The sequence below is a fragment of the Alternaria burnsii genome (genome assembly GCF_013036055.1).
Source record: "Alternaria burnsii strain CBS107.38 chromosome Unknown 752, whole genome shotgun sequence".
Taxonomy (NCBI): Eukaryota; Fungi; Ascomycota; class Dothideomycetes; order Pleosporales; family Pleosporaceae; genus Alternaria; species Alternaria burnsii.
Window position 1 is genome coordinate 113,562 of NW_024066114.1, and position 23,435 is coordinate 136,996.

The 23,435-nt window shown below is 51.5% G+C and overlaps 8 protein-coding genes across 8 annotated transcripts; 2 read left to right on the forward strand and 6 right to left on the reverse strand.

Moving 5' to 3' along the window:
- Window positions 1-351: 351 nt before the first annotated feature.
- Window positions 352-1,348, forward strand: GT037_006125 (60s ribosomal protein l2; the record flags this gene model as incomplete). The annotated part of the gene is made up of 5 exons (XM_038931172.1): window positions 352-453; window positions 523-583; window positions 643-737; window positions 793-1,098; window positions 1,148-1,348. The coding sequence occupies 5 exons, from the start codon at window positions 352-354 to the stop codon at window positions 1,346-1,348; spliced, it is 765 nt and encodes a 254-aa protein (XP_038785669.1).
- Window positions 1,349-1,626: 278 nt separating this feature from the next.
- Window positions 1,627-4,339, reverse strand: GT037_006126 (uncharacterized protein; the record flags this gene model as incomplete). The annotated part of the gene is made up of 2 exons (XM_038931173.1): window positions 1,627-2,301; window positions 2,366-4,339. The coding sequence occupies 2 exons, from the start codon at window positions 4,337-4,339 to the stop codon at window positions 1,627-1,629; spliced, it is 2,649 nt and encodes an 882-aa protein (XP_038785670.1).
- A 541-nt stretch (window positions 4,340-4,880) lies between these two features.
- GT037_006127 (duf-domain-containing protein) lies at window positions 4,881-6,385 on the reverse strand (the record flags this gene model as incomplete). Its single annotated transcript, XM_038931174.1, has 5 exons — window positions 4,881-5,430; window positions 5,484-5,775; window positions 5,836-6,087; window positions 6,137-6,297; window positions 6,372-6,385. 5 exons carry the CDS (start codon window positions 6,383-6,385, stop codon window positions 4,881-4,883), a joined length of 1,269 nt encoding a protein of 422 aa, XP_038785671.1.
- A 1,559-nt stretch (window positions 6,386-7,944) lies between these two features.
- GT037_006128 (uncharacterized protein) lies at window positions 7,945-10,623 on the reverse strand (the record flags this gene model as incomplete). The annotated part of the gene is made up of 1 exon (XM_038931175.1): window positions 7,945-10,623. One exon carries the CDS (start codon window positions 10,621-10,623, stop codon window positions 7,945-7,947), a length of 2,679 nt encoding a protein of 892 aa, XP_038785672.1.
- An 833-nt stretch (window positions 10,624-11,456) lies between these two features.
- GT037_006129 (uncharacterized protein) lies at window positions 11,457-13,161 on the forward strand (the record flags this gene model as incomplete). The annotated part of the gene is made up of 3 exons (XM_038931176.1): window positions 11,457-11,459; window positions 11,526-13,016; window positions 13,072-13,161. 3 exons carry the CDS (start codon window positions 11,457-11,459, stop codon window positions 13,159-13,161), a joined length of 1,584 nt encoding a protein of 527 aa, XP_038785673.1.
- A 666-nt stretch (window positions 13,162-13,827) lies between these two features.
- Window positions 13,828-15,967, reverse strand: GT037_006130 (uncharacterized protein; the record flags this gene model as incomplete). The annotated part of the gene is made up of 4 exons (XM_038931177.1): window positions 13,828-15,388; window positions 15,446-15,612; window positions 15,661-15,871; window positions 15,930-15,967. The coding sequence occupies 4 exons, from the start codon at window positions 15,965-15,967 to the stop codon at window positions 13,828-13,830; spliced, it is 1,977 nt and encodes a 658-aa protein (XP_038785674.1).
- A 1,441-nt stretch (window positions 15,968-17,408) lies between these two features.
- Window positions 17,409-19,424, reverse strand: GT037_006131 (glycoside hydrolase family 125 protein; the record flags this gene model as incomplete). The annotated part of the gene is made up of 3 exons (XM_038931178.1): window positions 17,409-17,533; window positions 17,833-17,837; window positions 17,887-19,424. The coding sequence occupies 3 exons, from the start codon at window positions 19,422-19,424 to the stop codon at window positions 17,409-17,411; spliced, it is 1,668 nt and encodes a 555-aa protein (XP_038785675.1).
- Window positions 19,425-21,555: 2,131 nt separating this feature from the next.
- Window positions 21,556-21,928, reverse strand: GT037_006132 (uncharacterized protein; the record flags this gene model as incomplete). The annotated part of the gene is made up of 2 exons (XM_038931179.1): window positions 21,556-21,580; window positions 21,636-21,928. The coding sequence occupies 2 exons, from the start codon at window positions 21,926-21,928 to the stop codon at window positions 21,556-21,558; spliced, it is 318 nt and encodes a 105-aa protein (XP_038785676.1).
- Between the last annotated feature and the right edge of the window lie 1,507 nt (window positions 21,929-23,435).

Consider the following 23,435-nt stretch of genomic DNA (forward strand, 5'->3'; position numbering starts at 1 on the left):
GTTTGCTGCTGAGCAGAGTAGAACTCAATGCGAGTGTAAGGGTGGAGTGGCTACAATGTGGACAGTTCAGACGGTGGTAGGTGTAAATGATTCTTGTGCATGCGCAACGTGCTAACCGGGCAGTCCAAGGAGACAACGAAGGAACGAAAGCTACAGTGAAATAAAAGAGACTTTTGCGATGATGCTGACGACGGCCTTGTTGCTCTGTCGCTCCCAAGCCAGAGGCTCTGGCGCTAGTGCGCAAACGGCTAGCGCCACACACGTTCGAAATTGTGTCTCGCTAAGCGACTGACCATATTCCTCTCTGTGAACTCCAACGACCGACAACCAACTCACATCAACACCGTCGTCATGGGTAGGGTCATTCGCAACCAACGTAAGGGTCGCGGCTCTATCTTCACGGCCAACACCCGCCTGAACAAGAACCCCGCCCAGTTCCGCACGCTCGACTTCGTACGTTCGCCGCCCGCACAATTCGCGAAATTTGGAAACATACTGGGAACAGAGGGCTAATGGGTGTAGGCTGAGCGCAATGGATACATCCGGGGTGTCGTAAAGGAGATTGTCCACGACTCTGGTCGTGGTGAGTACCCAGTGCGAGAATTGGACTTTGGGCCCATTTTCTAACCATTTCGTCCACAGGCGCTCCTCTCGCCAGGGTCACCTTCCGCAACCCCTACAAGTTCAAGCACAACACCGAGACCTTCATCGCCAACGAGGGCATGTACACTGGCCAGGTTAGTTGGCGCATTCCGGGCTGCTGGAAATGGGACAAGATCTAACATGGCAAAGTTCATCTACGCCGGAAAGAACGCTGCGCTCACCATCGGCAACGTCCTCCCCCTCGCTTCCGTCCCTGAAGGTACCGTTCTCACCAACGTCGAGGACAAGAACGGTGACCGTGGTGCGCTCGGCCGTACCTCCGGTAACTATGTTACCGTCATCGGCCACAACCCCGATGAGGGCAAGACCCGTGTCAAGCTCCCATCCGGTGCCAAGAAGGTCCTCCCCAGCTCGTGCCGTGGTATGGTCGGTATCGTCGCTGGTGGTGGCCGCACAGACAAGCCTCTCATGAAGGCGTCGCGTGCCAAGCACAAGGTATGCACAATCACGGTCTGCTCAGAAGAGCATCGCTAACACACGACAGTTCGCTGCCAAGCGCAACAGCTGGCCCAGGACTCGTGGTGTTGCCATGAACCCCGTCGACCATCCTCACGGTGGTGGTAACCACCAGCATATCGGTAAAGCCTCGACCATCTCCCGGTACGCCACCCAGGGTCAAAAGGCCGGTCTCATTGCCGCGCGGAGGACAGGTCTGCTCCGTGGTACCCAGAAGACAAAGGACTAGAGTGGTGCTTTGTGATCTGGTGGCGTTGGTCTACGATAGGAACGACAAAGATGCGGTCGGTTATTCTCTCCATACCTCTACATGCGGGTGGCCGGGCGTTATAACGAAATGGAAACTTCTCGGCAAGCTAGGCTTTCTTCTACTATGGCTTGCATGCATGATAGGTCCTTTAGGGAATGTGATTCCGAAAAATGTATCTGATCTGAACTTCCGACGTTTGCCTCTGATTGTTCCTGTGCTGTCATGGTTTTTTTTTTGCTATTACATGTCGAGGCCATCTATGCCCCATCCATACTGACATCTCCGTCTCCATCTTCCGCTTCACTGTCACTCCCATTCCAACTAGCATCATCCCTGCCATCCTTATCCTTTTTCATCCTAAAGTCCATGTCCAGCACTCTGTAATGCTTCCTGTCGCTACCCAACACTACAATCACCCTCCTGCCTTTCCTGCCATTGACTTCTAGCCTCAACGGTGTGAACCGGCCTTCAAAGACATGTCTCGTATGTCTCTCGATTGTCTCGCGCGTTATCGCTATGTTGATGCGCGACACTGAAGGCGGTGGTGTGCCCTGCGGAAGGAGATGCTGTTGTACCGATGCGTGTGGAAGTGGTGTGTAAGTGACGATGGGATGTTCGTGAGACACGCTATTGACGCCAAGTGTGTAAGGCAGAGAAACGATGATGTTCGACACTGTTTTATCTTCCAACGGAACTTGCAGGAGGATAAGAAGGGAAGAGTCGTCTGCGAATTTGGCGTCTAGGACCTTGGCGTCTTTGGTAGACATAGAAGCAGAGGAGAAGTCAAGAGTGGAGATGGCGTAGGCTGATATGTCCTTACGTACATTGGATACACTTTGCGTGTCGGATAAGCGGTGGATATGCAGTGTGGTAGGTGATGACAGGGATGAGAATGCAATATATGTGCTCATGCTGTCTGAGGATGTTGATGGCTCAAGATGGTAGGTCAGCATCCGCGAGTTTTCAATGATCAACAAACAGGGAAGAAGGGCTTACCTCAAACACCATCCTCATGTCGAGTGTACTTATGTCATCAGTCTCTCCAAGATCTTCAAGAACAACACCAGTGTTCATCTGTATGTTCGCTTCCTGCCATTTACTAATCTGCTTCAGCAGGCCCATCACCCCTGTACTCAGGTGCCCAAGAACATGTTCTAAACACAATGCCTCCTCTTTGAACGTCGCACCTTCCTTCAGTAACTCAACGGCTTTTTTCGTATCTTCGTAGCTCGCCGCCTCTCTTCCCTTGGCCTTTGGATCCAATTGCGCCTCTGGCCTAAAGAATGGCGCAACATCAGACTTGGTAAGTCCGTACTGGATATACGCCAACACCTGTGAAACGTCAACACCCGGATCACGCTGTTCCATCTCGGCTCTGGACTGCGATTCCAGCTCTGTAGCCTCAAAGTCAACGGTGAACCTTAGCCATTTACTGAAGTTGTGGAACTGTCTCTTCTCTTCTGATGCATACAACATAGCCGTATGTGCGAGGAGCCGCATATTCTTCAACGTCTCCAATAACGCAGAGAATTCGCTCATTGGCCCACTGAATATCCATTCTTGATCGTGGAATTGTGCAAGGCCGCGCAGACGCGAGATAACGATAGAACAACGATCGAGTGCGGGGATGAGATTTTCATGCAGAAGCGCCAGAAGCGTCGTAAAAGATGTCGTAACAGTAGTGTCCCAACGCTTATGTCCTGCTTCTGCGAGTTCATCGACGAGCCATTCTTTGAGGACTGGGTTGCAGTTTCCCGTGCATGCAGTGTGAAACAGATTGGTGACGAGGTCGCCGAGTTCTTTCTCCTCGAGTGTTTCGCTGATATTCATCATGAATTTGCGAGGGAGGTCTTGAGCGTGCTTAAAGAAGGCACGGATGCGTTGAAGGGTCTGCGTGATGTATAGCAGGAGGTTTTGGAGCTGTGATGTCTTTGCTGCGATCAGATGAAGGTAGACACCTGCTAAGGGAATAAAGTTCAATGTTAGCGGAACATAGGCTATGCTCTTCTTTTGGGGCGAGGTAGCCGACGTTGTTTGCATGAGGAGGCTATGCGTGCAACTGTACGGGTGGCTTGTATGAAGTAACGGTGTGCTCGAAATGTCCCAGGCTCTGGGTAGCTGGACGTTTACTGTTTCGAGCGAGTCGTAGATAGAAGGATGGACAGTCCCGCGGTCGGTCAGTCGGATGAACATATCGACGGAATTGTGATCTTTCAGGTGATGCGAGTGCAGGAGTGAGTCTGCCTCAGCCTGTGAACTAAACGCTCCAGAGTCTGCTTGTGAGATACGCATAAATGGCAACGCTGGTGGTAAGGGTATTGCAGGAAGTTTAGGTAGCAGCGCCTCAATATCCATCATAGCAAGCTGATCCGGTAAATCGGGCGCAATATCCAATGTCTGGAAATCTGGCTGACGCTGCAGGAAGTCCTCTAATGTGGTATCGTCCTTGAATGCATCCCATTCCTCAGTTGTAGGATTGGCAAAGACGTCGGTCTTAGCGGGCGTACTGCTGTTCGCCTTCTTCGGTTTCAATCCTGTTCGCTTCTTCACAGTCTCGACGTTGATGAAATTTAGACCCCAACCAATACACCTTACTCTGACCGGAGCATCATCATCCGCCATGCTACCACCAGCTCCTCCAACCTCTGGCAACATGACGTCTTTGTGCGTGACCTTGCCCGTCTCAGCACTAACCAAGTCCGTGCTCCCGTCACTCCAACTGATAGCGATGCTCTTGCCATTGAACTCCCATTGTAGCGCTTCGACGCGCAAATCCTCGTTCTTTCTCTTCAGCCCGAATGCTCTCTGACCGTTGATTCGGTAGACATCGAGATTTTCCTCATCGGTAACTAAGGCTATGAGGTCCATGGTTGGGCAGTACGAAATGAGATGTGGGTGTATGGGATGCAGCAGAATCTTCTCTGCTTGCTGCAGCAACTGTCGGCCATGGCCAGAGTCTGTTTTCGCCATGATCGCCGTTCCTTGATCCGAAAGATCGCTGTTGAGGATGCCAGTTTATGTGTTTGAGTGGGTGAGTTGTTTGTGCACGTATCAAAGTCGCGTTCTAAGCCAGATCTGCCTAGCGCATTCACGCGTTATCACGTTGCTCAACATTACACGCAGTTACGAACGCCGCGTGGAAGTGTTAGCATGCTACATTCGAGTCAGCAAAATTAATGAGACCACACGAACTACGTGTCACGTTTTCATGTCGATGTCGTTGACAAAGAAAAATTGCGATTCGAGTGCTCTAGAAAGAATACCAGTCCTTCTTCCGTGCCTTCTGGGTATACATATCATGCTGTCATAGTACAAGTACAAGTGGCCGGCACCCTAATCCTAGGCGCCAATCCCACTACCCTAAATCCCCGTGCCACAAACGCCGCGGTGCAATACAATTCAAGCTCTACAAACCAGTTATTTCCTCGCTATAAGGATTAACCCTGATCCTGAGAGAAGTCAGACAGGCAAAAGCCTGTACGAATCGATGGTCATCATCTGATTGCCTGGTCTATCGGACTGACGAATTCCTCTTCGGCTGTACTGATTCTTTGTGGACTCGCCCTCTGCCTGCACCGCTTAGTCTTCCGTTCAACCGCGCTTCCTCATCGAAGCTCGTCCGCTTGGTATTCTGGCCGCTTTCCAGCTCATCGTCGCTATCAGCCAGATCGCCAAGCTCGAATTGGTTCTCCACATCGTAGTCGTGCATAAGCGCGCCTCGATCACCTGCATCGGCGTAGCTAGATCTGCCGTCGCGAATGACCCCCACCGATTGTCGCTCAAAAAGCTCCTCGCTGCGTCGCGCCTGCATACTGCGTCTTGTGGGAAAGCCAGAAATGGCATCTGAAGGCGGGCCGTCGGTGAAACGCGAGCCGAATGCTTTGTTGCCGTTAGGGTCTTCGCGCGAGAGGTTCAAGAGATAGACGCCCGAGAAGATGATGAGAAAACCGCAGAGCAGGGAGATGGTGTTGACTGCGGATGTAGTGTTGAAGCCTTGGAAGAGGAGGCAAGAAGCGACGAGGGTACAGGTCGTGAACATGACGTAGTAGAGGGGGTTGACACTGAAAGCAAAAGTTAGCAGTTGTTGGTGGGCATCTAGGCGTGCTGAACATACATGTTTGTCGAGAATTGGCTCAGGGCCTTGTTGAAGTAGTTCATCTGCGTGAGAATGCAGCCCACGACCAGGATTACGAAGACGTATGTCGAAGGGTGTGTAAACTGGTTGTTTCCAGCAAATGTCATCTTCAGGGCAATACCGAAGGCCTTGATAAACATGATGGAGACGGAGCCGGCTGTCGAACAAATGGAGAGGTAAATGAGCGGGTTCTTGCGACCGTATTTGGGCGCAATCTTGTATATCATGAAGATGCAGAAGACGACACAGAAAGCGCAGTAGAAGAGGAAACCTAGGTGACTTTGTCAGTCTCGAGCATGACTTCAACTACAGAAGCTCGCGTAGAACGTACCTGGCTGGAGCGCGAGATTCAAGATCTCTTCGACGGACTCGACCTCTTTGTCTGGCGGCGCATGCAGTACGATGATGACGGATCCGATGAGACATATCGCGCAGCCGATCTTGCCTAGTAGGCCCAATTGTTCGTCCAGGAAGTATGAACCAAGCACGGCACCGATGAGGACTGAAAGCGCTCCTAGAGGCGTCACCAAAATGGCAGGCGCGAAAGCATAGGCTGCGAAGTTGAAAATCTCGCCGAGAACCACTGTATGCTGTCAGTCATGCGCTCAGCATAGTCTCGCATGTGCACTCACTTGTTGTTATGCCGGCCCACCACACGGGGTTCTGTAGGTATCCAAAGCCGTCTCCATTGAAGCCTTGCTTCTCCATCGAGGCATTGAGGCCCTTCTTTGTAATGACAAAACTCGCTCCAATCGCCAGTGACGAGCTCACGGCCAGCATGAGGCCAACATATCTGTCCTTATCGTCAGTCGTCAGGTTCCACGTGCAGTGACAGCATGCAGCATGCCGTCGCTTGGCGCAACGTACTTGTCTTCGACCATGTTGGCTGTGTGTATAGGCCTATGCGACCCGTCTTGGTTGTTTGCGGCCAGGTGATGGCAATGTGCGTGTCGCTGTGAATGTGCGCGGGCGATGGCAACGGTCGTGGGTGGTGTCAAGCTAGTGCGTGGCTGTTGACGTTGGCGCTGGCTTGCGCGGACTGGGGGGTTATCGATAGCGTGGCCTGCACAAGGAAGGAAGGAGCGACGATGCGCAAGCGCCGTGTTGACTGAATGACTGACTGACTGACTGACTGACTGCGACCGAGGACAGATGGGATATAGTAAGCAGCTGCGATGGGAGATGCGACAGGATAGGTTGTAGGTTGGGGATGCTTGCGCAAGAAGCGATTCGCGTTTCACCAAACGCTGTTCCTGTGCCGGGCCAAGGATCAAGTCACTGACTGCAACGAAAGGTGGGAAGACCAAAGATGAGGAGAGCAAGCGAGCGCGGGGAACCTCGTGACAACAGCACGATTCAGCGAGATCAAATGGTAGCGGTAGCGAGTGTTGTAATTCAACAAGATGGCAAGGTAATTCAACTACATGTGCGATCATCTATCGATAAACCGTTCGTTTCCCAACAGGGTGGCGTGCCGCGTCGGTCTCGCCAGTGCCAGGCCACATCCCAAGGTTTCACGGCTGGGCTGCGGCTTGCGTCTTACGCAGGGGTTCCTCTTTTAGCTTCCCCTGTCCCCGTCTTTGACGCCTCACATACGCTAGGGTTAGAGCCTGCCGATCACTTCGTCAGACAAAGACGCGGCATTCCATCCTGCAATATCTAACCGCAAATATCAACCTCTGTCTTGCCTTGGCCTTGCCCGTCCCGACTTCTGCAAGCTAGACGTATCGAGAAGAGCCCTATTCCGTGTCAAGGTTGGCCCAATAGTCTCTTCTCCAGCTGCGCCTCGTCATGATCTGCTTAGTGCAACCAAAATAGCATGCCTCGTAACCTCTTCCCCACAACATCAAATCCAAACTCCGTCACTGTCGCTCCGCTATTGGCCTCAAACGAGCCACTGTCACGTCGTTCTACTTATACATCGTCACGTAAGGCTGGCGGGTCCTCCCAACCGGGGTATACCCGAACGTCGTTGTTTACGAGAAACTTTTCGATTGACTCTTCCGTTGAGAGTTGATCGTGCTTCGAGTCCCTCCAGTATATGCTGAAACTGAACTCAAAGCACTGGGTATATGGCTCGGAACACGTTAAAATTACACCTTTCCCGCCACCTGATCCTCAATCCATTTCAAGACGTATTATCCTGACCTCCGCGTACTCCAAAGCTTTGCCCAGAAGAAGAAAGCAACGCTGAATGTGTGCCCTGCTGTAGTGGCAAGGTGTAACAAAAAGAAACCGCGTATAAATACGCTCTCCCTTACCTTTTTGGGGCCATGTTTCTTGGCAAGATTCGGTATCCGGCGGCGCGCGCTGCATGGTCGGACCTGGTGTTAGTATACATCATATTAGTTCAAGGGCGTAGTGAATCGAACAAAAGGCGCACGAGAGACTGCTTGTTAGTAGAGTTGAAGAACCCGTAGACTCGGAGGACGGTGGGCCTTCACACTCTGGTGCGCTTGGCGTCTGGAACAAAATAGTCAGCGTTTGAGTTCCGCATGCGTACGGGAGAAATGAGCATACCTATCGAATCAGATGCATTATCCTCTCCATGTCCAGCCTCGTCAATAGATCGCTTCTGTCCCTGAGGGGACACTTCTTGGACGTTGCTAGACGAGGCCGTTGCAGGATGTGCAGCCGAAGACGTTGCGTACGAAGTTTTTCCAGCCACACCGTCCTCTCCATCTTGGGTATCGGCATGATCATGAACATTGGCTGTCTTGTCCGAATCCTCTTGGGCCAGTTCCTGGTCGGCATCCCACTCAGGGTTAATTTCCAGATCCAGGAAGTCGTCCGTACCAGTCAGATCGTTACCGTCCGCTGTCTCGGCACCAGCAGCGTTGAATTCATCTCCGTCCATGAAATCCAACTCTGGCTGGTCATCAAAGTCTTGGTATTCATGGTTGGCGAAGTCTTGGTTAATGTCGCCATCATATGCATCTGCAGCATATTCATCTGTGCCATCTACGTGAAAGTCCTGGAATACGTCATGTTCGTCGTCGATTCGAACACCATCTTGGTACAATGGATCATTGCCTTCGGTTTTGTCGTTTTCCAGTTCGACGTGAGACTCCTCATTAAGTGCCTCGTCGTTCTCGCTGGCCTTGTCATCGTGGCTGGCGGAGCCTGCGACGGATCCATGTTCATCTGCGTCGACAGACTCGTCGCCTTGGAGCGTCACAGATGAGGGTGAGAGTTCAGTAGCGGGTGCTCTTCCAGCTTCCTTGGTATCTACAGCAGGCTCGTCTTCTTCGTCGCTGTAGTCGACAAAGTCTTCTTGCTCCTGCAAGCGGCGAGCCTCTGCCTCAGCATCAGTCTCCTCGCTCGGGTTTGGACTTTCCTGATGGGGTTGGTCTACTACTCCCTGAGGGTTTGCGAAAATGTCAATAGAATTAGCAGCTTGCAGATTGTGATTTTCCTCAGTAGTCGATTCCTCCTCGTGAGGTGAATGTTGCACTTCAGCCTCTTCCTCTTTGGTGTGCTTGACGCTCTCCTCCTCATGAGCACTCGGCTCACGATTCTTTTCATTATGTTCGAGCTCGTGGGAAGAATCATGCTCGGCTGGAGTGTGTTCGTCCTCATGCACCTCTACTCCCTCATCCTCCCCTTCATCCTCTCTCTTATCATCTCGGGTCCCTTGGTTGCTCTCTTCTTCGTTTTGACTACTCTTGTCATCAAATTCTCGCAGCTGCGCTTCTCCATTTACAACCTCTGCCGCCCCGGGGTTTTCTTGCTCTACTTGCTGCTCATCATATTCTTGCTCTTGTTCCTGGGTGCCCCACTCAGTGGGCTCATCGCTCGAAGCACCACCAATCATGCCAGCGAAATGTGTTTCACCAGCAACCACAGCGGCCTCGAAAACAGAATAGCCGCTCCCTTGATCGGCATATTTTGCAATGTCTGCGAGTAAAGTAGCGAAGCGCGGCCGAAACATCAAGGAGATATAGAACGAGTCTGGCACGTCATTACCATCGTGTGCATGTAATGCATGGTAATATCCTACGAGACGTTCAAGTGAAACAGCTACGCATGCTGTGTTATCCTCGAAGATCTCTAAATTTTGTAGATGCTCAAATTTGAAACCAATTTCTGTCTCTCCTGACACATCTTCACCGAGGGATAGACGGCATGCCTGAAAAAGATCTGACAAGCTAGCTTTTGCAAGCGAGATGTCTTGGATGAGCCACTCTCCACTATTATCGTAGTCGTGTTGTTTGAACAGCCACATCTCTTCGCCTTGGTAGTTCACAGTAACAGAGGGTATTTCAAATGACTCTGGGTCTTGGTGCTCGTTGCCTTCAGCAGTGGCTTCTTGATCATAGCTTTGGTGCGCCGAATCATGGTTCTGTGTCTCATTGTCTGTGTGTTCTCCTTGGCCTGGCAGCATCACACCGCCGTCGTCATCGCCGTCATCATTCCGGGCACCTTCTTCATCGTCATCCTTAACAGATTGTGGGAGGGGCGAGTGTGCACGTTCGTCTGCCGCTAGACTGTCTGAGCTGCGATCAGCTAGATTCCGGGCTTCCACGAGTGGACTGGGCGACTTGTTGTTTGCAGGCATCGAAAGCAAAGCTTGCAAGTCAGCGGGTATCTCGTCTTGTTGTTCAGTCATATCCTTAGTCTGTTCGTCTTGAGCTTCAGAATGGTAGCTTTCTTGTCGCAGCCATGGTGAACGAAGCTCGGGGTTGTGGTAGTCTTCGCCCTCTTCTTCGGAATAGTCGATAAGATCTTCATCTTGGTTCGACGCATCGGTCTGAATCGGTGGAAGATTGACTGGATTAGGCGGAGAGTTGACCGGTACAGGCTGTGAGGTGAGTGGCTCTGGCTGATCAACAACTATGACGCCGTCATCCTCCTGGTAGCTATAATCCTCCTCAATTACGTCCTCTTGGTCAACCATGAAGTCATCTTGCTCGCCATGTGCATTTTCCGCATCTAGGCCGTTGGTCGAGGCTGCATCATTCATGGACATCTCATCATCCTGTGTGTGGGAAGGCGGGGGGTCGAGATCCAACTCGATGTCACCATCGTTGAAGTCGAGGCCGCCATCATCGGAATGCAGATCCATGTCGTCGGCAGTCGACAGTTCAAAGCCTGGTACAGTATGCGCTGCGGCCGCCATGATTTGCGATCCGGTGTAAAGCAAGCGTTCGAGGGTGTTGATCTCCTGGTTTAGACGCGTAAAATAAAGGAGTGAGGGAAGCGCGTCACACGTTGGCGCGAGTCACTGGGTGGCGATGCAGCGAACCGTGGGTTGCAATCGGTGCACAAGGTTGTAAAAGAGCTAGAAGCACATAGCGGCGTGATTCAGGCGGGTCTGCTATGGTGAAAGCCTGTTCGCGGTGAGGGAGAGGAGGCTTGTCTGGAAATTGGACAAAGGAAGCACGGTGGTGTTCGCGCTAGGATGGGAAAGTGCTTTGGCGGAAGCGGGCAGGTAGCAGAGGCGTGGGTGATCTCTACTTAGACTTGACAAAGATGAAACTCGCGGGTTTCGAGATGTGCTGTTCGTAAAAGCGTAACAAATGCACCTTGTACAAGAGTAGAGCGATAAACAAGCTGCAAGCTGCAAGAGTCGACGGATAGTTCAAGGGAGGGGAAGCTGCTCCATGGAGGAATTGGCGCTAGGCAGACGCAAGCTGCACGTGACTATAGGTGTCCACTTCGGAACCTCCAGGTGTTGCGACTGGTGCAGCTGGGCGGGAACAGTTACTTGTCCAGCTTGAATTCTCCTTGTTGCATGCACTTCACCGCGCCTTCTTGTTCCTAGTGTCAGATCTCTCCCTCTGCCTTCTTTTCCAACAAAGGACGCATTTGTGTTCCTAAGCAACTCCCCGTCGGAGAATATTCCCCACCACTTTCGACAACGCGGCCTCAAGCCTGGGACATTGTATATCAGGTCACGACACTCTAAACAGCACCGCGTACCCTAGTAGCCCCCATTGACGCCTAGAAACCATGGTATGAGACTGCAAGAGAGACAATTGCTCGCCCGTCCCTCCACCGACACCAAGCTGACGAAGCCAGGTGGTCCTCGCAGCTTCAATATGCACAAGAGGCGGCAAGGCGGTTGTCTCCCGCCAATTCCGTGAGATGCAGCGCTCACGCATCGAAGCCCTCCTCGCATCCTTCCCCAAGCTCGCCGATAGCGGAACCCAACACACGACGTGCGAACAGGACAATGTGCGCTACGTATACCAACCCCTCGACGAACTCTACATGGTCTTGATCACCAACCTGCAATCCAACATTCTGCAAGACATCAACACGTTGCACCTCTTCGCCCAGGTCGTCTCTTCGATATGCAAATCTCTCGACGAGCGCGAGATCCAGAAGAATGCCTTTGAGCTTCTGACAGCCTTTGACGAGATCGTCACGTTGGGATACAGGGAGAACCTGACCATGAGCCAGATCAAGACCTTCTTGGATATGGAATCGCATGAGGAGCGTATCCAAGAAATCATCGCACGGAATAAGGAGCTCGAGGCTTCGGAAGAGCGCAAGCGCAGGGCCAAGCAGCTCGAGATGCAGAGGAAGGAGATGTCAAGATCGCAGCGAGCAGGTATGGGAGGCGGTATGGGCAGTGGCATGGGTAGCGGTATGGGCGGTCGCTCGCCTTCGTATCCCGCATTCACGCCCAGCGTACCCACGACCAATGTCGCGGATACGTACGACAGTTATGAGGCTGAGAAGAAGAAGGCTACTAGCAAGCCATTGGCTCTGGGCAAGAAGGGCATGCAGCTCGGCAAGAAGAACAAGACCAACAACATGTACGAGCAAGTCACTGGCGAACAGGCGCCGGCCGAGGAGGAACCCCTTGTTGCACCCAAGCCATCTGCCCCTGCCGCAGTCGCTCCAGCAAGCGCTCGCCAGTCCACCTCGACTGACCGCGAGGCCGTACACATCACGACCAACGAGACCATCTCCGCCCGGCTGGACCGCGAGGGTCTCCTCAAGTCCTTCGAAGTCAAGGGCGAGATGCAACTCAAGATTACCGACCCGTCCTTCACACAAGTCAAACTCGACCTGGCTACTGGCGACACTCGCGGCGCACAGTTGATGACACATCCCAAGGTCGACAAGACCGTCTTCAGAAACGACAAGGTCATTCAGCTGGCCGATACAAGCAAGGGTTTCCCCTCCAACATGGGTATTGGCGTCATGAAGTGGAAGCTGGCACCACGGCCTGACGACATCTCCGATCCGCCCATTACCTTTCGCGTTTGGGTCGAGGATTCAGGCAACATGTACAACATCACCGTTGAGTACGAGCTCACTGGTGGTGACTCATTGAAGGATGTCACTGTCACTATTCCATACCAGACTGACGAGCCCAACGTTTCGAGTTTTGACGCTGTATACGAGGTCAGCGGCGATAGCATTGAGTGGAACATCGGTGCCGTAGACGAAGCGAACAACTCTGGTAGCTTCGAATTTGAGGCACAAGCCGGCAGTGACTCAGAGTTCTTCCCCATGAACGTTCGATTCAGCAAGGCTACACCATTTGTAGATGTCGATGTAAGTTGTCTTCAATTTTGCTCCACGAGACATGCGAAGTTAATGAACGCCACAGGTGTCTTCCGTAACTCTGCTTGCCATGGGTCAGGACATCAGCTTCTCCAAAGACGTCAAGTCTGTTGCCGAGAACTACACTATCTCATAAACATAATCGTCGTACGTAGAGTGGAGCTTAGATGTAGTCATTCACAGAAAACGTTCAGGCCACCTTAACACAGAGGTCCACTCGTATAAAGGTATATTCAGATAGACAAAACTGAATGAGATGGATTACACCGATTTGTGCATCTCACACCATGCATTTATCTTTGTGCTCACCCACCAACTTTGACTCAAACTTCACCATGAACGAGACATTGCGGCGAATGAAATCGAATGCCGTGACTCATTTAAGTAGTTCTGTAATACTGCTATCTAAAAGCGACATGCCGCGAAAGCTGACTACTACATCATTGTCCAAAAAAAACATGATTTTGAATCTACATGTTCACCTTGTCTCCGTATCTCATCCCTTCTCGTAGGATAGATGCTGTACGAAGATTCATGTCTTTGTGAGCATGTGGTATACAACGTACCCAGTCAATCTCAATCCTCCTATGCGCTGCTATATCGTTGAATGTCGCGTCGTTGGTATCTGAAGCGGAAAGAAAAAGAAAACAGTCAAATGCTGTACATCAAAAGGCAATTGAAAACCGGAAGAGATCTATACGGCCGTAAAACGTAACATGAACGGTGAAGCGAAATATGCGAGAACAAACAATCGCGGCCCGCGTACCGAAAAGCATGGATGGAAATCGGGGTAAGCGTATACTCAGATAACCGCGTCACCCAAAAACGCGAAATCTTCCATAAGCGCATGCACACCACTTATCTCCCTATCTCTCCTCACGCTGACCGTCGGCTCGAGACGCTCACTACCTCCGACAGGCTCTTCAATGGTAGTCTTACTCCCAACGTCCTGCTCGGGCAGACTGTACTGGAAGCCAAGTCCAAAACAAGCAGCTTGGCGCCGCGACGACCGACGCGACGAGACCGCATCAGAATGCTGCCCGCTAGTCTCAACTTTGAAGAGATCAGAGCCGAATGTTGAGATGCGGAGTTCATTTAGTTGCGGTGGGGTCGAAAGACGGTAGGGGGATTGACGGTCGTCTTCTTCTTCATCATTGGAAGAAGTATCATTATAATTGTAGTTGTTGTCGATGTTCTGAATTTCGGGGGTCATGGACATATGTTTCGAGGCCTCGGTTTGTACTTGTTGGGCTGAGGCATACGAGTAGCGGATTAAGAGGCCTTGAGGAGTATCGATGTCGCTGTCGTTGCTGGTGAGGGAGCTGAAGGTTGGCGAGAAGACGGCTTCATCGTCCTCGTTGGAAGAGGTTGGGGAGTTGTAGCCGATGGAGTCGTTACTCCATGTGGAAAAGTGACTGCGAGCCTTTTCCTGGAATTGCACGCTGAAGTGGTCAAGGCGTTCGTCATCGTCAGCTTCCTCGAACTCGTCTTCCAGTTCATCAGCTGGTATTCCGCTGGCTGATGCTTCGTTGCATGTGTAGAGTGGTGCGGGTATCAGATAACGGGGAAGTGCTGGGAGCTCTTTGTCAAATGGTGACTGTCGAAGGTTCGTGCTGTGAACACTGCCATGACTCGATGTAGGTCGCTCATCTGAAACAGATACACCGAGGAAGGTTGACGGTCGTGATAGTACAGGAGCTGGAGGGGTATCGTCTTCTACCACTCGATCCTCGGTTTCAAATTGTTGCTGAAGCTTCGGTGAGGATAGCCAAGGATCGTTAGAAAATAGGTAATGTTGGGTCCGTCTTGTGTCGGCGGAATTAGCACGGACACGGCTTTGCTCAACCTTGAACTCGCTTGTAATAACAGTCGAAGGTACATGCGAGCGACGTCGCCTGATAGGGCGCTCATCAACAGTGGGTAGCTCGGCAGGCCCGAATAGTGAATCATGATCAAGATCCACCGGATGCGACGTCAACGGAGAGAACTCCCTTCGGATATTTGGCACTGAACGCGGTGCCGCACCCTCAGCTTCTCTGATAGATTCAAATGACGGTCGGTAAATTGATAATGGAATGAGGTTGAGCTCCTCGCCCCCACTAACAAGCACCGGCGCACTGATGTCTAGCTCCCTGGTCTTGGATGCACTGTGATTTCTTGATGCAGATCGCTTCGATGCAAGCTTCTCCTTCAAAAGCTTGAAGTCCGGGAAGATAGGTGTCGATGGCATATAAGGCGATGCTGATGCACTTCGAGCATGGCGCACTACATGTGGAGACAGGAAGCCATCTGCAGGGGGATGCGTCGCCGATTTTGGAGTCCAAGGCGATGGTAGGGGCATGACATGTGATTCTTCACTAGACCTGGTTCTTGGGGATGGTAACGGTCTTAGGCTTGCAGGTGGCACTGGCGTGAGGTACCTATCTTTGGGATCCCGGGTGAAAGCGGAGGAGGTATCAGAGGCACTACGGCTGTGCCCCTCGCGAGGTACATCCAGGACGTTAAGGCGCTGTCCGGGCAGAAGAGGACAAAACGTCGTTGATTCCTCAGACGGATTGTGGCATTCTTCATCCTCATCTACTTTGTACTGCAAAGAGTCAATCAGTGAGCCAATCTAACAAAGTAGCAGACTTACGTAGTACCAGTAGGTGCCACCCATCTTCAGAGGTCCGTCCCGCCTTGGAGTATGTTGGTCCAGATCGCCGTCGCAAATAATATCTAAAAAGGTAAAGCAACCTTTCCAGAGATTTCGGCCCCCGCGTACGTCAAGTTCTAATGGATAGGGTCGCAGAAAGTTGTCCCAAGATCCGAGTAAGACTACACTGCGCAGTGCAGCTGGGCAGTGACTTGATGCAAGAATAAGTGACTGCCTTAGAGTGAGCGGCACAGAGGGGGTAGACATACAAGAGGAAGGTGTGGAGCGTAGTGTTGTCCATGGCCATGATGTCGGGATAACCTAAGCTGATAACAGCAAAGACCAACGGCGTTGAAGCGCGTATGCGTCTAAGCCCTGGTCACCTCTGAGGTGTCGCATACAATCGTAGGTATCAGATTTAGAAATGCATGCAGAACGGTGAGTTGGATGTTTTAGCCTGCTGCTTCTGTATGGTCCTGCCGGAGAAAAGTCGAGCAAGCAGTTAGTTGATTGGTGCGCAAGAGCAAGCGTTTGGCGAAATGTTGAAACTAGTCCTTCTGCGCGTATGTACGATTCTGGCGAGGTTGACTAGGGACGATGCAATCCGAGGAATCAAATCGAGTCGGAGAATTCTTGAAGCAAACAGAGGCTGGATGTTTTATGCAGGCTGTCACCGGCAGACAGTGAATGTTGGATTGTGGAGACAGAGCCTCAGTCGAAGTGGTCCAAGATTGGTCGAATTAGCGCCTGTGGTTGATGTTGGCATATAGTGAGGAGGATGCAGCCTCAGCGCTTAGTATCGACGTTCAAATCGCCGAAATATCGTCTAGGTGAAACACGGTATCAGGGAGGGTCCAAAAGCGAGTGAATGCTGTGTAACGGGCGTATGAGAAGAGAAGAGACAAAAAGATGGGTCGCAGGTTGGAGATGTAGTTCGGTGCTAGTCGGGCAGGAACCAAGCGGATGACAGCCACTGGCGCTTTCTTGCGATGGTAGGGAAAGGGTAATCGAGAGCGAAGATTTGGAGATGCAGCTGAAGACATCGTTGATCCCAAACACGCCAAATTCGAGGCGCATTATTGGGCTTATGTCATGGGCTCTCGTTGGCCGCAGAGGCTGGCCGAAGAGGAGACACTTCAGCTCCTTCATTTCCTCAGCCGTCCAGTCCATGACTATGAAGATTTGGAGTCAGCTGGGGACCGATGCATAGTAAGGGACCGAAGCACTAGTTGCTGTTCTCCTCACTTGTCAAGCCAGGCTGACCAGCATCATGCCGAGCTGCAAGTCTCGTGAAGGAACTGGATCTTGAGATGGCGGACAGGAAGCAGATCCCACGCCTGCTGCTTCAGTTCCCCTGTCACAGGCAGCCAACGGCATCCCAGACACGACTCGATTGCGCGCGCGGTTACTCTCGCGACCGCCACACGGCCGCTTAATTCGCGGGCCCCTGACACGATCGCCAGAGAAGATGAAGCGACCCACTCACAGCATTGACATCTTCCACGAGGGTTCCGCGCTAAGTTCCTCCAGCTTCTTTGGTGCATGCAGCAACGCTGCATAGCGCATCAGCAATCGCTGCATGGCTTGTCGTTGCTAGGGAAGCTCGTCGTCCAGATTGCTTCTCCGTCCTCACAACCCGTGCTTGGTGGAAGACAGCGTGGGGAAACTGTCGGCCACTGCGAAACCGGCACTTGGTGCGACCCACCACCGAACGGGTCCCGACGTCTTCACTCCAACCAAGTTTTTGTTCAAAGCGTCACAAATTCCAAACCTGCTCCTAGCGCCGGTTGCGGCACAGCCTTGCACATGGAGAAGCCATTGCCAACCATCTTGGTCAGGATGAGCGACACTGCATGCCCTAGAAACCAAGTTGCTAGCGGCTCCAGCTACGCCGCCATGACGGCGGACGGGCGATCAATTGGCGATTTGTAGGACGCGATCGGAATTTGTTTTCTCGGCCGCAAAGCATCCAGGTTTCAGAGAGGAGTTATGCAGTCATAACATGCTTTGCTTTTTACATCAAGGCTTGAAAGTTGCACAGTGTCTAGGCTCTGACGCATGCAGAATGCAGGGTAAAGTTTGGGCAGCAACCAGCAACGTGCTACAACATTGATGACTAGCATAGCATTGCAACATCTTGATACAGGCGTTCGAAACCTTGCGCTTACTAACGCATGCTGCATGCACAGCTAATATTTAGACCTCCAACCAAAGCCTCCAACTTACTGGAAACTTGTCTCTAATATCTCTGGCTTGCGCTCCTCCAGGTCCAAAATCATCTGTCCGAAAAGTCCATTCGCCCAAGAGAACCACTGTCTTGTCCAGTCACTCTCATTAAAGCTGTTGATACTCTCGTGAATCAGGCCCAAGCCATCAGTACTGCTCACAATCTGAGCCAGCTCGTTCACGATTTCGCCTTCGTCATCGCTCGTGAAAATGCGTACAATGGAAGCCATGGGCCAAGCCATGCCTGGTCCCTGATGCGGGCCGCCAATAGCGTTAATGACAGGACCTCTCATGAAATATGGGTTTGTCGAGCTGAGCACCAGATTGCGTGTGTTCGCATATGTCTCCTCGTTGACCGGATACTTGAAGAAAGGTGCTGAGAGGAGACCCGGAATGTTAGCGTCGTCCATGATGACGTGCCCGCCGAAGCCGTCAACCTCGAATGCATAAATCTTGCCATATACTGGGTGATCAACCGTCCCATGCGTTTCAATAGCGTTGCGTAGCGACTCTGAGAGGCCCGACATTCTTTTCGCAAGCGCCGCGGAATTTGTGCTATTGAGTTTACTCATAATTTCCGCTGTTGGAGCCAGGTACGAGCTAAACATCATATTGGCTGGGATGTAGAGCTGGAAGATAGTGGAGTCGTCGCTTGGTCGGAAAGCACTTCTGATCAGGCCAGTTCCGTTGGCAACTGGATTGCCGATTCCATCGTTCGCAAGAGTTTCGGTTGCTCTGGTCGTGGTTCGCTCCCACGTATACGGGCTTTGTAAAACCGCTCCGTCGGGACCATAAGTTGGAAGCATCATATCGTCGGCCACATCTAGTACCGCTTCGATAGCTTTGGCCCACTGGAACTTTCCAAAGAACTCGACATCTCCCGTTGCTTCGTAGTAGTCGGCAGATATCTGTAGAAAGGCAGCAAGCGAATCGAGCTCATATTTGCATTCAAAAACGCTGCTGTTTGAATATTCAGGGAAAACAATGTCCTGGTTTCCAGACTCGTTCTCAGCTGGAGGGATACCGCTTTCGGCGGGCGGCTGGAACGAGTTGCAGTACGGTGCTGTGAGTAGGTATCGCGCCTGGAGGTTGATGACTCCCCGGTACAAGCTGGCGATCGAGTTCGGATCGCTGCTGGCGTTCAAGAGGGGCAAATAACTTTGCAGCTGATTCGACGAGTCCCGCAGCCACATCGCATTGATGTCTCCTGTGATGATGAATGTCAACTCTTCATCGGTGTTGTTGGCTGCATAACCCTTCCATGCGATTGCTGTATCGAGCGTGTTGGGGTAGGCATTTTGGAACAGACGGTACAGGTCTGGGTCTTTGATGACACCTTCCATGCGTGTGATGGTGTCCTCAAGGCCCTGCGACTTGAAAGTCCGACATTCTTCGGACGGTCGTTGGTAGGCAAGCTGATATTTGCCGGAGCTCAAAGGTTCATGAACCTCGAGTGCGTAGTCCACGTATTCTGGACATTGCGCTGAGACGAGCAATGGTATGTTTGTGAGTGCACTCAGAACCATGAGGCTGCGCATCTTGACGTAGGGTAGCAAGCCAATCTCGGGATATCAAAAGGAAGTACTGAAGACATGAGGTATCGCGAGGAAGGCCCCAGAGTATATTCTCGGGGCTATGACGGCACACATGGATCGTCATGGTCGCCGGCTGCCTTTGCTGCATTCGCTGCTTTTTGTTCCGAATAAATGTACCCCGCTTATGGATCTCACGAGCAAACAAGATAGCTTGGCGACGGATGTAACGTTCACTGAAGCTATTCGATGGACCCATGGGGTAGAAAGCACGTCGACGTCATTTTGCTCGTGAACCGGGCCGAACGGTCAGCGGGCTGGAAATTGGTATTCAGAAGAAGAAGGTAGTAACCAGTCTGCGGATGGTTGTGTACAAAGTCTGTCAACTGACTCAAATGAGAGAAGTGCCGACATCTTGCGCTGTCATGGCTGTGGTTGAGCATCAAGCTTTGACGATCTGCGGGGATGGCACGCGGTACGCACCTCACCTAGGCACCAAGGCGCCGAACAAAGACGCACAGCATCACTTTGTGTACGTACCTGAGTTTGCCCAAGGTAGATACACAAGGAACATTTTCGGTGAGTCCCGATGACGATTAGTGACTTTCGACAGCATAGATCCATGGAGTAGCTTTATGGTCATAACCCACAATGGGTTAGCGGCCCCGGCCCCGGCATTAAACGAAGAACGCTTTCTGTCACGAGCCTCGTTAGAATTCTCCGCTTCCCCGTATATCATCCATCATGGTCACCGCCTAAAAGTTGACAGCGACACAGACATCTGGTCTTGTGGCTGGATTGTGTGGATGGTGAGCAACGTCGATTCAACATAACCATATTGCTGCGTCCCCGCCTACTTCAGCTTTCTCTGCAAGGCGGCGCGCCGATCGTCATGAGTTGGAGATACCAGGAGGCACGATGGTGTGCTGACTGCCTCAACCAGTATGAAGAACACCGGCTGCATTTCGGAAACTGCCGGGAACATAATGCCTCATGCAGCTTCTGTATCTTCAGTCCGGTACAGCCCCGAGATTCCGCCTTTGACAAAGATCATAAAAGAAAGTTCTTTTCGAGAAAGAAGTCTTTCTTCAGATACGACGCGTCCATCACTACGCCGCAAACGCTACAGGACTAAACCGTCGGCACGGTAGAATGACCCACTCTACACGTGGGGTGCTTGTCCTCTTACTGGGATCATGTGCAGAACGAACTCTCGCGAACTGTTGTCGAACGCAGTTGGACGCCGGTCTTGCCTTAGGTGCGCATAACAAGCTGCAAGATAACTACAAGCAGTTTCTAGATGATTTGTGAGCTAGATCCAATTTAGTGTTGGCATATCCTGCTCCTTCGCATATCTTATTCGTTGGCTCGCAATAGTTTTCTGCAATAACCTCGAGACTCAATGAATATGACTCGGCCTCATCAAGACAGAATGAGACATCCTTTCTAGACATTAGTGATAAGTGGCGTCTCATGCTGACCCTTTAGTGTTATTTTGCCGCTTGATTAGCGTGTGAATTCATGGTTACTGATCTCAAATCTTTTGATCCTAGTTGCTAAGACAATATTGTGGTCTATGCCTTGACTGCTAGATATGAACATAATAACGACAAAAGCATTTGACGTATAGGAAAGGTTTGCGCTAAGTTGCCTGACATGCTACTGCAAATGAATTGGACTAGAAAATCCTGCAAGACTCAATAGCCACTCCTGTGGAGACCGTACACCAGAACTCCAACCCCAGATCTATCGCTGTCTATCCCGAATCAATCCGTCTTCCAGGATCCTAAAGGCATCTTGGTTGCGAATTAAACATAGGCTCTTTTCGATCGAGAACTCCACATTCATACCACTTCGGTCGTGTGATGTAGAATGTGAGGTAAGAGTAGTTCGACGAACAGATTCCACCAGTCCGGGAAAGGGTGATATTTCGATCAACGTTCCACGCCTTTCACTTCAAAGCCGACTTCCTCTCGTGAGACTTGACCCCGTGTACCTGCAGATTATGCCTCTCGTTCATTACATCGTGTCGTGTCGTGTCGTCGGTTGCTGTGTTGTGGGGTCCTTGGCAAGACCCTCGTATATCACAGCTTATTCTGTTATTCGCCTTAGCGAGCTTGGAGGATCGCACCTTTGCTCATCCGTAAGTAGTGTTGCTGCCACTGTTCGAGTCAGCCTCAGGAAGGTTATTGTGTAAGGATGACTATTCCATCTTACCTTGGACTCATTGGTGCGTGAGCCATATTACCACCATGCGATTGGTAGTAGGGTTTTGGCATTCCAAGCTGCGGAAGCTTGCGCCAGCTTCGTTCTCGTACTTCTCTCATGTACGAATCCTGTTCTGGAGACCGATGGAAACGGCTTGACTCATCTTCAGGTTCTCCACCCATAAATCTAGCGACGGCAAAGCCACAGCAAACGAGCGCGCCTGCTCCGAGAATGACAAGGAAAATGATCAAAGCTGGGGCGATGTCGAAGCCCATGTTGCCGTCCCTTTTCTGGAGATACATCTTGGTTGTGAGGAGAGGGAGTATATGTTGTGATACAAGTGTTTGTGTGACGAGAGCGAGTGGTAAAGGGTGGGAGAGTGTGTATGCTGCTGTGACACACTCACGATCAATAAAGCTAAGGCAGAGAGTAAGCCTGATGCGCGGAGGTTCCGGAAGCTGAGAGAGTGACAAGAAAAAGACCGAGAGAATGGGTATTGGTGTGCTGACGACGACAAGACTGTATGGTGTGATGTGACAGCGTTCCACAAACACCGAGTTGCGAGACCCTGCGTGACCCGATCACTAACCTATATACTGTTGCAGTTATCCTTTCGGGAACCGCAAGTCTGACAGATCGTGCATTTGCTGCGAACCTCGACCCAATCGGTTGCTAGGAGAATACGACCCTTTCACCATGCTATTGGCTGTATTACAGTTTCACGTGCTCGGACAGACAGTTACCCCACCTACCGACCAGATCCAAGGCCTTGTTGGCCCTCAGAAACGCGTAACACCCCAGCCTATCCGTTGCGTAGACACGCGTGGAAGTGTTGTTCCCGGACAGTCCGGAGGGGCTATGTTGGCCAGAAGTTTCGGACCTCCTGACTTGGCCCAACTCTTGGACTCTTCGAATTCCTCAGGCATGCGCGCGGTAGCACCTCCGACATTTCCTTTTACCTGGGCGCAATCTTGATGCGAGTATTTCTGTATTGTCGGGGCTGTAGAGGGCGGTGTTCGCTGGGGAGACCTGTGGTGTTGCTGCGGTCTCACTCAGCTTAGATGACGCGTCACCCGCACCCTCAAGGCTTGCCGAGCACTAGATTCCCCACCTTCTGAGGTCAACAGCGAGGATATCAGACTCTTATATGAAGATGCGACACTCAATGACGCAAATTTTTGTTCCTGAAAGATGCGCATCGTTCGCAGATCGTCAGGTCCGGCAGTGCGACAAATTTAGCACGTCGTCTCAGCATCCTGGGCTCCCACAATCCTCCTGAGCCTGAACCCGACTGCCCAGGTCTCCCTTCTATGACGCCATCTAATAGTCTTCAGCAACAACCCGCCATATCATGTGACACTCCTTTAAAAAAAAGGTTCCATGAAGAGTGCAATTTCCTTCGGAGTTTGTCAAGTGTAGGAGAAATATCCGTTCTATTTCCATGTCCTGTCGCTCGAAGAGACGGTTGAAGTGAGCTCTGCTCAATAAAGTTTGCTGTTGTCTTGTGTCTTGCAAATTCTTAGGCTTCCAAGGTTTCCTCCACTATCGCTAGGCGTACTCTAAGTGAGAACCTCTCTAGACCTGGCGGACGACGAACATCTTGCAACACAAATTCCAGGTCTCCAAGTCCAGCATCCAGTAGGGACAACCTTCGAACAACAATGGAAGGCAAAAAAGCCTGAAGTCTCAAGCGCATTAGGTTGGGGCTGCACTGGACATTTGTACCAGCCCTTCCATGAACGACACGCGCTCTTGTACATGCTAAGATGTTTCAGTTGTACGCATTTCCAGCCTTGTGGTAATGAATCA